Genomic DNA, 15,469 nt, shown 5'->3' with positions numbered 1-15,469 from the left:
GTACTATCTACCTTTCTTAATTTCTTCTCTAGATCAACTTTTTACCTAACTTACTTTCTTTTATCTCTTCCTAATATCCAGATCATGTGTCTAGTCAACTTCTTTAGAAGTATTTTCTTAATGGGATTCAATTTCTCCCTTTTTCTGACATGTTTAAATTCATTGGGACACAACATATTTAGCAGAAAATTTAAATCTCTTTTACAGAGAAATTTCCCCAAAGAACTAATGTTAATGTTTGCATTTGTTGATTTTTGCTGGCTAATTTTAACTGTATTCTGGATTTGTTAAATCACCTAACATTAAGTGTAAAAAACTTGATGAAAATGTATAAGATTTTTTCTTGTTTATAAGACTTTCTGCAAATGGAAGATATTGGCAATTGACTCAAATTCATAATATAACTTACACTGGTGTTACACAGGAATAAATTTGGGGTCATATAAGTAATACATTTGTGAAAATAATGGTTATGGACAAAGTTTTAGAAAATGCTTTTTATAACATTTAGAATATTTAAAGGACTCTAGTCTTCCATACTTCTTAGACAAAAATACCAGATCTGAAATATTGCCTGTATCTGTACATGTGAGTTTAAGTTGATTAAGTCAGTACACTTTGAAGGTATTGTTAACTCAGATATTTCATTAACATTCCATTTTTATGGTTCATTAAAAACAGTTTTTTGAATCCCTAGAATCATAATTAAATAATAATTTTTCTTAATTTTCAAATTATTGTTATGTGTTGCACAAATTAGTCATTGCTTGCTTTCTTTCACTTTTTGCAGTAAAAGAAGCCTTGAGCCCTATAAAATTTAACAGATGGGATCTCCCAGAAGTAGATCCAGAAACTATGCAAACCAGTGAACCATGGGTGTTTGCAGGTGGTGATGTTGTTGGTATAGCCAACACTACAGTGGAATCCGTGAATGATGGAAAGCAAGCCTCTTGGTACATTCACAGATATATACAGGTAGGCGTTTACCATCAAATTCAGTTCATTTTTTTCCAGTGGATTAGTACTTCATTTATCTTTGCTTCTTATTCGTATGAGCATTTCTATAAGGTGTATAGTAACTATATCTGTGATATATGTCACATATATATTTTCTTGGATAAAAGTTTTTAAATGTGGACTGGATAGCAGACCTGTTTAGGTGATTGAAAATTCATTGTGCGTTTCTACCAGTGAAATACTATGAAGTTATTTATCCTCTGTGTTTAAAGGAGTCATCAATGTTTTAGGACATAGATAATATATTTATCAAATCTGGATGATATACAGTATGAAATAAAATCTATATTCCTAAATATTTATCAATCCAGAAAATTATATTGTCTGTCCATTTGAACAGGTGAACTCCTATTTACTTCCTAAATTATATGCACCTAATTGAAAAGAAAACAAGTATTTTATCAATATACATTCTAATATTTTTCACTATTGAGTTTTGTGATACATAAGCAGAACATAAAAATGATAAAATGTAAAATAACTACTCTGCTACAGTAACTTTGTAGTCTGGGGGATAAAAAGCCATAGCTACTAGGTTTCAGTTGTCTTCCTTTCTGATGAAATGCTCTATTCTCTTGCTCTATGTTTTAACTAAATGTAGACACAGTGACCTAATTTACATAAAATGTATCTGGAAAAGTTTGTTTTTGTAAGTAAAATTCTTATTTTTCTTTGCTATTCAGGAAAAACTCTAAATTCAAAATATAACTCCTGCCTGCCTCCTTTTGGTATTTTTGGTTTCTTATATTTTCTTTCTAACAGGATTTACTTTGTCTTTAATGTTTCCTTGAATATTTTTCTTCCTCTTTGTCCTGACTATTTAGTCTGTTCTGAATGTTCTCCTACTCTTTCTGTAATTCATCCTTGACTACTTACTTCCTAAGTAGGGCTTGGACTTGGTACCTGATTACATCATATTTTTATGTTCAGTTAACTTACTTACTTGCACCTCCCTTGTGGCTTAGCTGGTAAAACAATCCACCTGCAATGTGGGAGACCTGGGTTTCATTCTTGGGTTGGGAAGATCCCCCAGAGAAGGGAGCGGCTACCTATTCCTGTACGCTGGCCTGGAGAACTCCATCGACTGTACAGTCCATGGGATCACAAAGAGCTGGACATGACTGAGCGACTGTCACTTTCACTGTCACCTCACTTTGGCGTCTCTGAGTAATGGAGCTTGAGATACCAGGATGTGGACTAGAGTGTGGTGTCCCAGAAATATAAAGGTCTAGTTATGGTTGTATGGAGAAGGCAATGGCACCCCATTCCAGTACTCTTGCCTGTAAAATCCCATGGACAGAGGAGCCTGGTAGGCTGCAGTCCATGGGGTCGTGAAGAATCAGACACGACTGAGCGACTTCACTTTCACTTTTCACTTTCATGCATTGGAGAAGGAAATGGCAACCCACTCCAGTGTTCTTGCCTGGAGAATCCCAGGGACAGGGGAGCCTGGTGGGCTGCCGTCTATCGGGTCGCACATAGTTGGACACGACTGAAGCGACTTAGCAGCAGCAGCAGCAGCAGCAGCAGCAGCAGCAGCAGCAGCAGTAGTTACAGTTGTAAACCCTACTGGCTGTGCACTGAGACAAAAGTGTGATTTAGGAAGCAGTGTTTTTGCATGCATGCATGCTAAGTCACTTCAGTCGTGTCTGACTCTTTGAGATCTTATGGACTATAGCCTGCCAGGCTCCTCTGTCTATGTGATTCTGTAGGCAAGAATACTGGCGTGAATTGCCATGCTCTCCTCCAGGCGATCTTCCCAACCCAGGGGTAGGACCTGTGTTTCTTATGTCTCCGGCATTGCTGGCAGATTCTTTACACTGAGCCACTGGGGAAGCTGTTCAGTGTTTGGGGAGATGCATTGGTGGTGGTTTCAACTGCAGGCTCTGCAGCATCTGCAGTTTGGAGTATCCCTACGACCTCAGAAACACAGCAGGAGCAGTTCATGACAACTACCGAGGATGGACTCCTGCTTTGGCTCTTTTTGCTTTTTCTGTCCTCAAACCTATCACCCTTTTTTGTATTTCCTCATTCTTCTCTTCTTAGATTCATAGTATTCTCCCAGGGCACCCACGTGCTCGACTTCCTACTGTGTATCTCCAGTAGGAAATTCTGTCGCTCTCACTGGCTGCTAAACATCTTCACTTGTCTAAACTACATTTCAAATTCACTACTCCACTTGTATATATATTTTACCTACACTTCAAACTCACTGCTTTTAAAACCAAGCACAACCTCCTAAACTTGTTTTACTTCCCGTATTTAAAATTTCTGATTCCTAGAGTCAAATCCTCTGCATCAGTGGTCCTCAGACTCTGGATTCAGTTCAGATCAGTCACTCAGTCATATCTGACTCTTTGCGACCCAATAGACTGCAGCATGCCTGCTTTCCCTGTCCATCACCAAGTCCCAGAGCATGCTCAAACTCACATCCGTTGAGTCAGTGATGCCATCCAACCATCTCATCTTCTGTTGTCTCCTTCTTCTCCTGCCTTCAATCTTTCCCAGCATTAGGGTCTTTCCCATTGAGTCAGTTCTCCTCATCAGGTAGCAAAAGTATTGGAGTTCCAGCTTCAGTGTCAGTCCATATTCAGGACTGATTTCCTTTAGGCTTGACTGGTTGGATCTCCTTGCTGCCCATGGGACTCTCAAGAGTCTTCTCCAACAGCACAGTTCAAAAGCATCAATTCTTAGAAGCTCAGCTTTCTTTATGGTTCAACTCTCATATCAATATATGATTACTGGAAAAAACATAGCTTTGACTATACAGACCTTTGTCAGTAAAGTAGTGTCTCTGCTTTTTAATATCCTATCTAGGTTTGCCATAGCTTTTCTTCCAAGGAGCATGCATCTTTAAATTTCATGGCTGTAGTCACCATCTATAGTGATTTTGGAGCCCAAGAAAATAAAGTCTGTCACTGTCTCCATTGTTTCCCCATGAAACACGGGGAAACATTTGCCATGGATTGGCAGATGTAAGTGATGGGACCGGATGCCATCATTTTAGTTTTTTTAATGTTGGGTTTTAAACCAGCATTTTCACTCTCCTCTTTCACTTTCATCTAGAGGCTCTTTAGTTCTTCTGGGCTTTCTGCCATTTTCTTTCACTTTTTGACAAAAAGCAAAGAAACTCTGGATTCCTCAGGCTAATAAAACTTTCAAAGTCAATTTGGAAACCAAAATATGGTCAATGGCTTCTTATTTTGCTGAATAACGGCATTAAAATAGACATCCAAACACATGAAATTATAATATTTACTTTCATTTATTAATAGGCTACTTCATGAGAAAAGTAGGAAATAGCATAGTCTCAGGATAGAGTTATTTCTTAAGAATACATAGTTGAAAAAGTTACACTAGTGTTCTTATACATATATTTTTTTCTCATAAAACAACACAATTGTGTACACTCTTTTTTATGAGCTACTTGTTTAAATTTTCTTTTCTTCCCTCTCTCATATAGACCTGGTCAATTCGATCCCTATAAAGACTTTCATAAACTTATTTTAATTTCCTTATTTTTTATGTGAAATACAATTTTTGGTTGACCAGACATGTCACTGACTAGTCTGTTAGCTCCTTGAAGAAATGAGAGTGGACTCAGGAGAAAAGGCTTTTGTGCTAGGCCAGCCAAAAACCTATTGAAGATGTGAATTCAGTTTGCAGAAGTGAAAATGATGGGACGGCAGCAATGCTAAAGAGATTTGAAAAGGTAAAATTGAACGCAGGCAAGTGGAGAACGGTTTGTGTTATTGTTTTCTATATATTTAAATCCATTTATAGCTTTGAAGATAAAGACATAGAAAATATTTACTATACTTTATGGAGGTGGTGGTTTTGTAGTTCTTCACAATTTTCATTAAGAGGGATTCTTAAGAGTATTTTTAAATTCACTGTTATCTTTCTACTTCCCTAAATCTGATAAATGTGAACTGATAGAAATGAACAGTCATTTTACTTAGTTTCCACTTACTCATAAAAGATATAGACTAAGTATGATGAAAAAAATGCATATGATTTATATATATATATACATATGTATATGATTTCTAGGGATGATAGTTTTTAATATGTGAAAATTAAAAATTAGTGACCAGTAAGCATTTTGGATTTGACTGTAGGATTCAGATCAGTCAAACAAAGTATTGAATGGCACTTTAAAACAGAGTTAAAATGGAAGGTAGGTAAAATCTCTCTCAGGTAAAGTTACCACTTCCACCTTTCTGCGAGGGTGCTGGATACAAAGTGCTAAGCAATTATGAGACTAAAAAGGAATATACAGACGAAGTAGGATTTTTCTTTCTGTACTGTCAGTATCTTAGTTCTGGCCTCTGTGACCTCTTAAAATTGTCTCCAATTTCCTCCTGTCAAATTCAAGGCCCCTGTTCTGAAGCCAGAGTTTTCTTTCTAGAATACAAGTTCTTCTTTTAAAACCCTTCAGAGGTTCCTCTTTGTATTCAAGTGAAGTATACTCCTCTTTGTGTGTTCAATCACTCAGTAATGTCAGGTTCTTTGTGGACCCCATGGACTGTAGCCCGCCAGGTTCCTTTGTCCATAGGATTTCCCAGGGAAGAATACTGGAGTGGGTTGCCATCCCCTCCTCCCGGGGATCTTCCCAATCCAGGGATCAAACTCATGTCTTCTGTGTCTCTTGAATTAGCCAGTGGGTTCTTTACCACTGAGCCACCTGGGAAGCCCATACTCCCCTTTATACTCCTTAGCTCGTGAAGCCAATTTGAATTTCCCCTAACACATCAAGATTTCTCCTACATCTGGTCCTTTCCCAACTCCAGTCATTTCACAAGTCTGCATCCCTCTCGCCCTTCAGGTTTTGCCTTCTCCTCCTCTTCCAGGAATACATTCCTCCTGGTGTGTTCTTTAGCATCCTGTTTTTCCCCGATTGGTCTTCTTACTGGTCTGATACTGCACTAGCCAGTGGTGTGCTATTTACTAATATATCCTCAAAATAAAAAATATATTTATTTATTAAATAGAAAAAATATATAGTGATAATTGATTTTAAAGGAATTTAAAGAAGAGTTAAGAGAACTAAAAATTTGTTATATAATTAATTAGCACTGTAGTGTTTTCTTATGAATGTAAGAACTGTAGTATTCATTTAGAAAACTTTCTATAATGCCTGAAATATATTTATGAATGAAAGCTTATAATACCTTGTCTTATATTATGCTTTGTTTAGGGAAAAATGTAACACTGGATAATGGGTTTTTAAAAAAAGATTGTGCATGGATGTTATAGTCTTATTTCATGCATGCAGTCATTGCAATTGGATAGACTTTCTTTGTAATATATTTTTTAGATAAATGTGGTTATTAAAGACACCCAAGTTGAGATTTCAGTATTCTCATAGTTATCTGACTGTAGCCTACCAGGTTTCTCCATCCATGGGATTCCCCAGGCAAGAATACTTGGAGTGGGTTACCATTTCCTTCTCCAGGGGATCTTCCCGACCCAGGGATCGAACCTGAGTCTTCTCCATTGGAGGCAGACACTTTAACCTCTGAGCCACCAGGGAAGCCCTTGAAGTGATCTTTACTTACATTTTATTAGTTAATTTAATCAATTACCACTTATTGAGTACCAGCTCTTGGTCCAACTCTTGACTTTGGGAGGGTACCAAAGTGAATAAATTAAAGGAAGTATAAAGAGTCATTAGATTTTTGGGTTGTGGATTGAACAGACCAGATTTCAAATCCCATTCTAGCAGTTTCAAACTGTATGACTTTGGTAAAATCACATAATTATTCCAAGACGTGGAGTTCTTAGAATAAAATAAATGAATTATTAATGAATTAATATTAATAATTATTAATATCAATATCAAGTTATTAATGGTCATTAATAAAGGAGAAATGATAAAGTTGCTACTCTATTGGATTTCAGGGAAAAATACAGAAGAGAATTTATGGAAAGCTCTTAGTAAAATAATAAATATTTATTTGTAAATTATTAGAGATTGTTCCCTGTGAACAATTAAAATGGTATCAAGAAAAGTTATAAAATTGGAGATTTGAATAGAATGTGAAAGTATAGTATTTTAACAGATGAAGAGTGAAAGAGACTATTTCAGATAATGATAAGAGTATTTTATCTAATAATTCACTTATTTATCCATTTACATCAATCTGTCTCTCCATGTAGTCATTCTTGCATGGATTCATTCATTCATCCAATAAACAATATTTTTTTAAATGGTGCTTTAAGAATAGTTATGTAAACATACATGTAATACAAAATAGCAACTGCAGTAAGATTAAGTGTAAAGGCACAAGGAAGTGTGGAAGAGATGATGATTCTGTCTGGCTGTAGATATCAGGATATGGAGTCAGCAGACTTCATAAAAATCAAGATACGAGTAAAGAGGGAAGGTAAGAAAAGCTGGAAGAATATTGAGTGATTTGAATTGCTGGAACTTAAAGAACACTGCTGGATAAGATTGCATAGCTTGCTTACTGGGTAAGGGGTACCCAAACAAGGGTACCAGTTGGCTGAAATCCAGACCGAGCTGCACTCACTGAACAGTGGTACCTTTTGTTGTGCTGCTTCTATGCAAAGCAAGAGTGTCTTCCTTGGATTATCACAAAGGTGTTTTCTGCCTGCTCCGTAAACTTTGCACCTGTGTAGCAGCTTCGTTTTATTTCACCAAAAGGCTTTCTGGGCTAGTGGAGACCGTGAACATGGAGAATATATAGAAAAAATAGGAGAAAGGATCTGTTATAATACTGGGGTTAGAAAACGATGAGAATACCCAGCTTGGGAATTTAATTTGATGTATGAAATGGGGCAGAAATGTGGTAAGAATTGTTTGAATAAAAAAATGCTTATGTCAGATGTAGAATTAACAAGGAGAGGAATATTTTTCATTTTGTCAACATTTCTCCCCCCTTGTAAGTCATTATTTTAAAATATTAAACGTACTCTTCTTTGGTTGTATACTAATGTGATCCAATGTGACTTCACCTTACTTGTTTGAAATACTATGTTAGTGGAGTCCAGTATTAAGTTTTCTTCTTATACTTAAGTAAGAATACTGACTAAGATAATTTTGACAATGTACCGAAAGAAAGAGTATGTAACTGAAAGAATGACTGCAGGTAAACAAAGTCTATGAAATTTAAAATTTATACTTCTACAATATATCTTTCTAATGTATTTATTATTTAATGTGTATATGTGTATGTTTGTGTCAGTATGCATGTGTGCATGTTTGTTAACAGACAGATAGATAAAAAGTTCTGTACTAGGGAAAAAGAAAATTGACCACATTAACCCATCAGCCTTTCTTCTCTAAAGGAGCTTATGATACTGTTTGAATTTAGTTATTTTATCCATGCGAAATAATTAGAGAAAACTATGTATGGCATAATAGATAGCTAAATTTACTGCAACTAGTAAATGCTAATGTAGTCAAGTCAATATTGGCTAGACTTTGGCAAGAAGACTCCCCAAAGTAGTCCCTGATTTTTATCCTCTTTGAAACATGCCTGTTTTATTCACTTGTCAAATGTTGAAATAACGACAGCTAATTCTTTAGTATCTGGGCTTCCCAGGTGGTGCTACTGGTGAAGAACCTGACTGTCAGTGCAGAAGACATAAGATATGGGGATTTGATCCCCGGGCCAGGAAGATCCCCTGTAGGAGGGCATGGCAACCCATTCCAGAATTATTGCCTGGAAAATCTTATGGACAGAGGAGTCTAGCAGGCTATACAGCCCATAGTGTTGGAAAGAGTTGGACACGACTGAAGCAACCTAGCACACAGTTGTTTAGCATCTATCATAAATTGTGCATTTTTGGATTAAATGACCCTGTTAAACAGGCATCATTATCTGTGTTTCATAGTTGGTAAAAATAAAGTCTTAAATGGTAAATCTTCAAGGTCAGTGTCTTGTTAGAAATGAAGGTAGAATTTGAACACACAAGTGCCTGTTCCCTTATACCAAACTACTTCCCTGATACTTTTCAACTCTGAAATGTTAGTTTTCTTGCCAATTAGCAGCAGTCCTTGATATTAACATCTTCCCCTTGTATGTGTTAAAATTTAAAAATAAAATAATGCAATAAAACTTCTCCTGAGAGTTCCTCTGTAGTTGAAATTAGAAGATTGTGATTGAAGGCTATAGTCTTTGTATAACTTAATTCTTATTAAAAATATACCTTAACCGGAATGATTAACTCGATGGAAAATTCTAGGAATTTGAACTTTCCAGAGAAAGAAAATAAGGGGACAATTAATTAGTATGATTAAAGACCATTTAATTATTAATTGGGGTAAAAATTAAACAATTATATAGGTAAATTTGGAAAATTTATTAATGGTAAATTGGTTAAATCCAGAACATTTATTTAAAAACACAAGAGTACAAAAATATTGTCTTGTCCTATGAAACAATAATCACCAATTTGTTGCTTAATCCAAAAAAGTTAAAATGGGAATATATAAGAAAAATATACATATACTTTAAGCATATCATTTGATTTTAAAGCATTTAGAGATTGTCTCATTTTCATTTCTATTAAAAGAAATAAGCAAGGCCGGGATCTTTTCAATCTAGTCTCTGGAGTTCTAATATATTTCTTCTCTAAACCTATCTATAATATAGTCTACAACTTCCTTTTTTTTTTTTTTTAATGGAGCAATATTTTCAAGGAACATACAGAGTAATTTTCTGAATGTCTATAATTGCCTTGAAGTCATTTCAGTTATTTCTCTCACACCTAATTTGACAGCGCTGTTTTTTAGTATCTCACCTTTTTACCATACCTTTGAAAATATTCAACTTAGTTTTTATAGAATCAACCTGCTTTCTTTTCACATTCATACAGCTCATCAATTTATGTAATTTTTATTTAGACTTAGAGCCAACACAAATGGGATAAGAAACATACAACTCACTCTTAATAAAGCACACAACTCAGTGGATAGAGTAGAAGGTTCATAGGCACATAGGGGTACCCCTCCCATTACAAAAATGTAGGACTCCTTGGCCTTCCTTTGTATGTCTCAGAGAGGAAAAGGAGAGAAGAAACTAGTTCAGTGAATCTGTTTGGCAAAACCAACTTCATAAAGACGGTGTAAAAGGTGCTTAAGATCCTACTTTACCAAAGAGAGGCGTTACTACCAAACTTTATTTACAAAAGGCAGTCGTTCAGAAGATTCAGCACTTACTTTCTTCTACTATTAACATACAGACAAAAATGTAGCCACAAAAAGTAGAGGAGGGAAAAGGCTATACGATATCTCATCACGTGCTATGTTCTCCTCTGAGAAACTGGACATGGAATACAAGCCAGATTCTTCTAAATCTAATCCTAGATCAGAAGATCATTTTCCCTAAAGTATTCATGGGAGTTCGGAGAAGGTGATGGCACCCCACTCCAGTACTCTTGCCTGGAAAATCCCATGGACGGAGGAGCCTGGTAGGCTGTAGTCCATGGGGTCGCGAAGAGTTGGACACGACTGAGCGACTTGACTTTCACTTTTCACTTTCATGCATTGGAGAAGGAAATGGCAACCCACTCCAGTGTTCTTGCCTGGAGAATCCCAGGGACGGGGGAGCCTGGTGGGCTGCTGTCTATGGGGTCGCACAGAGTTGGACACGACTGAAGCGACTTAGTAGCAGCAGCAGCATTCATGGGAGTTCCTAGAAAACGATCTTGTAAATATGAGCTGTGTGTGTGCGTGTTTAGTTGTGTCTGACTCTGTGACCTCTTGGTCTGTAGCTCGCCAGACTCCTCTATCCATGAGATTTTCAGCAAGAATACTGGAGTTGGTAGCCATTTTCTCCTCCAGGTGATCTTCCAGTCACAGGGACTGAAGCCATGTCTCCTGGTTTGCAGGTGGATTCTTTACCTCTGAGCCATAAGAGAAGCCCTATAGACATGAGACATTATATTAAATAAAGCAGTCTAAACATATGGAAGCTATAATCTCAAAACTCACAGTTTTATTACATAATTAGAGTAATGATGACATCCTCTTGTCATGTCATTCTGTGACTCAGAATTCTATTTTAAATTCACTGTCTCTTCTGTGTGTCTGTGTGTGCTTAGTTGCTTAGTCATGTCCGACTTTTTGTGACCCCATGCACTATAGCCCTCCAGGTTCCTCTGTTCATTGGATTTCTCATGCAAGAATACTGGAGTGGGTTGCCATTTCCGTCTCCTTACTCTCTTATGTGGAATATTAAAAAAAGCACAATATTTATTTCTTGCACTGGAAGGGTTTCACTAAATTTATATGTTGCTGCTATGAAAGCAGTTATAGTGGTACAAAGATAAATACTGAACAACAGAAGACAAGAGTTACTAGTAGACAGATAAATATGGAATGTATAGAAATTCAAATAAGGGAGAGAATTTGTGTAGAGCTTCTTGAACTATAGGCAAGGAATGGAAAAGATAATTCCTGGTTTCTTCCAGGTAGAATTCCTGAGAAACTACGAAGGATAAGGAAGGAGGCATTGGGTCATTAAAGATTAAATTAAAAAACAAGTTTTGGTTACTGAGTTTACAAGTGATTTAGGGGTCACTAAATAATAAGTTACAGGATAGTTGAAGTTGAATAGTTACAGAATATTGTTTATTGGGAATAAGCACTTGAGGTCAATTCTCAACAACAAAAAGTTAATGTTTTTATTAGTTTTGTTTTGATGTTCCTTCTATACACATGAGTTTGTCTACATGCATGTTTGCAAATAATATGTTTTATTCTTTCTCTTTCTCAAATTTTACCCTTAATTAGGTATGCTGAATTCCTATAATGGCTTCCCTCGTGGCTCAGATGGTAAAGCATCTGCCCGCAATGGGGGTGACCCGGATTCGATCCCTGGGTTGGGAAGATTCCCCTAGAGAAGGAAATGGCAACCCACTCCAGTATTCTTGCCTGGAGAATCCCTTGGACAGAGGAGCCTGGTGCCTGATACTGTTATGTTATTTTATTTATGATTATTTGTTATGTCATTCTTTGTAATTTGTCAATCCCTTCTGAAACTAATTCTTCTGGCAAAATTTTCTTAGAACATATGTACAAAATACACACATGCATGTTCTGGCATCATATTAGATCTAAAATGCCTTTCCTAATCCTGTAAGATCACAGAACACAGTTATCTTTTAAGTTTTAGCTTTCCACAGTGTTTTTCAGCTCAACTTTCTACAGTGTTGTGTGCCTTCCGTGACATTTATATGATATTTTAGTGAAGTTTTAATGAAGTTCTCCCACAGTTAATGTGATTCTACTCAGTTGTATATAGTATATGGATCGATAATATCCTTTACAACTATCATAAATCCCTTTCACTGATGACCTGCTTCTCTATTACGTGAGGTTTTTGTGTATTTTGTTTTGGTTTGATTGAGACACAAAGGAATCACTAGTTGTTGAAGAAACTAGATATCTCATGGGCTTGGTAATGAGATACAGAGCCTTTAACCTCTTGGTCACTAGTTCAGATCTGCCCCAGGTCAAGAGTGACAGAAAGTTATTACCATCTCATGTGAAGCAAATTTGTGATTTCAGTACCTAGTGGAGAGAGAGTCATGTCATAGTCCCACCATAGAGTGAGTGAGTACAACATGGTAGTTGTGATTTTAGTTTGAAGAGAAAGACATCTTCCCAGTCATTGCTAAGTATTTAGTTTTTTCTGTGAGCTGAGAGCCTTTTTGGTGGATTTGTTGATGGAATGTTTTGAGAAAGCTAGGTTTGTGTTTGTGTTGGTTTGTGATTTGGGGCCATGAGATGTCCATCCTGAGGAATCCCCATCTGTCAATGGGGATTGTTGCTAATTGGGTAAAATTCAGCATCACTAAATTAACTTTTAAAAAGTGATTTTAGCCTCAGATGGTGATTAGTTCAAGATTCAAATATCTTTCATGTCTCCTGTTTCTTCAGTGTCTTTCTGCATATATTTTTAAATGTTTCATTTTCCTCTTTCATCATATTATTAATTTTATCTGCATTTGAACGTATGACTGAACATTTAGAGAGGCCTATTCAGTCTTGTCAATCTTTCACATGGGAAATACTGAGTTAACAAGCAAGAGTAGAAAATTGTAAGGGCATTTTGTAGACGGGGAATTCAAAATTGAGCACAATGTGGAAGGATCATTGTCATAAAGCTAATTGAATTATGTATATTCATATCAATAAATGAAATCTTTCACCTTCTGCCATTTTTAGGATTTGAGATTATGTGAGGGATTTTGTCTTTCTAATATCTTTAGTGAACAGTCAGGTTATTAAAACTTTTGATTTGGGGATCTCTTTAAATGTTCCCTTTCTAAAGAGAAAAAAAGTCCTGTCTTTACACTTGAAAGATTTATAAGATCACAGCATTTTCTTAATACTGTGGTATTTACAGTTTCATTTTATATTTAGGTCAATGGTTTTTGAAACAAACCTGTATTGTTAGACTGTTAGAATTTTAAAGCTATTGCTAATAGCTATTCTATGATGTGAAAATAAAACCTAAAGAATGGTAACAACAGGGGCCTTATGTTTAAGATTTCTACTCTGGACAAAAATGAACGGTTGCCAAAAATATGACAGTCTGGGATTTTAGAAAACAAACTTGGAAGAACTTATCTATGTCCAAGTCTCTTTTGCTTAGAAGGCCTTTGGTGCCAACTTTAAATAAAAGGGACTTACCATCATCATTGCTTAAAATATCACTTTAATTCCACATCTTCAAAGAAATTATTTTGCCCTGAAATATACCAGTGGTTTCTACAATATCTGAGAACTATGATTTGAGAATTAGAAATTTAAATTGCACAGGCTTAATATTAGAGTATTTCCGTTACCCTTTGCAGGTTTTGAGGCAGCTTATTCGACCTTACAGTCTCACCAGGAAGCTAATGGGAAAGCCTTGCAGCAATCTTCACAGGAAAGTTTCCAAATGTCAAGTGTCATCTTTCCAGCTGTTAGATGAATGGGTAGCCAAGAGGCATTTATTTGGGTGTGCAGCCCCTGTGAAATCTGGGTGAGGCAGGAAAAAGGGCTATAATTTGGTGGTTAGTTTACCAGCATTGGTATAGTTGCAAATCTCCTACCCAGGCAAAGGACTTCATTTGTGGTTTAATGATTGACAGCCAACTGCAGTGTTCTTTCTACTTAGAGAATAAAAATGCCTTATAAAAAAGCATCATCAATATGTCATACTAATTTTTTTAATCCTCCACTGCTTCATATAAAAATGATCTTATCAAGGGAGCTGGCTTCTTCTCCTAAACCTTCCTCTACCCTTGAGAGGAGGTAAGGCTTTACAAATGGCAGCTGTATTAAAATCTTGAGACCTATTGAAAAAGCATTCTTTAGTTTAAGATATATTTCAGACTCTTTAATTTCTGTGTTAAGAGAAAATTGATATAAATCATTGGCCACTGTCAGGTTGGAAAACAATGAATATCAATAAAAAGACAGTTTTAAATCATAATGGATTTAGTTTGTGATAGTGATAGCCTCCGAAAAATAATATTGAAGTATGTCATGGCTAAATCCTGTTTCCATGCTAAGTTTTTCCACTTGGTCAGAATCACAGTATTGTGATGACTTCAGCTCAGTTTTTCATTGGGAGACTGGACCTTTAGGCTGAACAAGAATCAGAAGTGCTTGTGATCTCATTTTTATCCCTTTCAGTGGGAAGTAGAAAAGTTAAATTGGCTTACTGTCATTGAGAAATGACACCTTTTGGTGGTATATTCCTGTTAATTTTTGGTGTATTCCCTAGCTAATATTTAAAGTAATTATTATCAGAAATGACACTTTTTTATTAAAAATTCAATTTTAATAATGTATAGTTTTTGTGTATGATGAGGGATTTATTTTTTATATCATCTGTATGTTGTAAAAGTATATCAAAGAAAAAAATGAGGAATGAATCTATATCTAATGGAGCTATCAAAACAAAACTATGCAGTTGGTGATAGAAGAAAATGCCATGACTAATAAGTAATTTTAATGCCATTTATTGACTTTGTATAAGGTTCCAAGCCTTATTAAATGGCAGCACTTGACCTGAAAAGTAATTTAAAATGAAATTGTCTCCATAAAGGCAGAATATTTCCTTACCAATCTAGCAGTAGATTGCTACTTCAGGCAGCTAACTCTAGAAGGGGTAGAAAAATAACTCCGAAAAATCTGATCCATGCCATATAGAACCTGATCTCAGTGTATGCTTCTGTTTTATAAAAGAACTTAGCCCCTTCAGTGTCACTTGGTTCAAATGCACTATATATGTGTTAAGAATTCCAGACCAAATCTCTAACACCTTGATGCCTGGTGCTGTATGGTGCTAAGGACAGTATCACAGTAGAACAGAGCCCTAAAAAATCTTTAGCTTCCTGGGGAAAATTCACCTGCAAAAAACTCAATTGAAATTTTTACCTAGAATTTTGCTCTCTGCATTCAATGATTTATTAAAGTTGAATC

General features: G+C 36.0%; 1 protein-coding gene across 1 annotated transcript in view; it reads left to right on the top strand.

Annotated features, from left to right (window-relative positions):
- Positions 1-15,469, top strand: part of DPYD (dihydropyrimidine dehydrogenase) — a 931,708-nt gene that overhangs the window by 423,703 nt on the left and 492,536 nt on the right. Inside the window, exon 12 of the mRNA XM_069598442.1 lies at positions 791-975. Within this exon, the coding sequence (XP_069454543.1) occupies positions 791-975 (185 nt within the window). The remainder of the gene's footprint in view (positions 1-790; positions 976-15,469) is intronic.

The sequence above is a fragment of the Ovis canadensis genome, chromosome 1 (assembly GCF_042477335.2).
Source record: "Ovis canadensis isolate MfBH-ARS-UI-01 breed Bighorn chromosome 1, ARS-UI_OviCan_v2, whole genome shotgun sequence".
In the NCBI taxonomy this organism is placed as follows: domain Eukaryota; kingdom Metazoa; phylum Chordata; class Mammalia; order Artiodactyla; family Bovidae; genus Ovis; species Ovis canadensis.
Note: the sequence above shows the minus strand (reverse complement) of the source record. Positions and strands in the feature narration are given on the sequence as shown.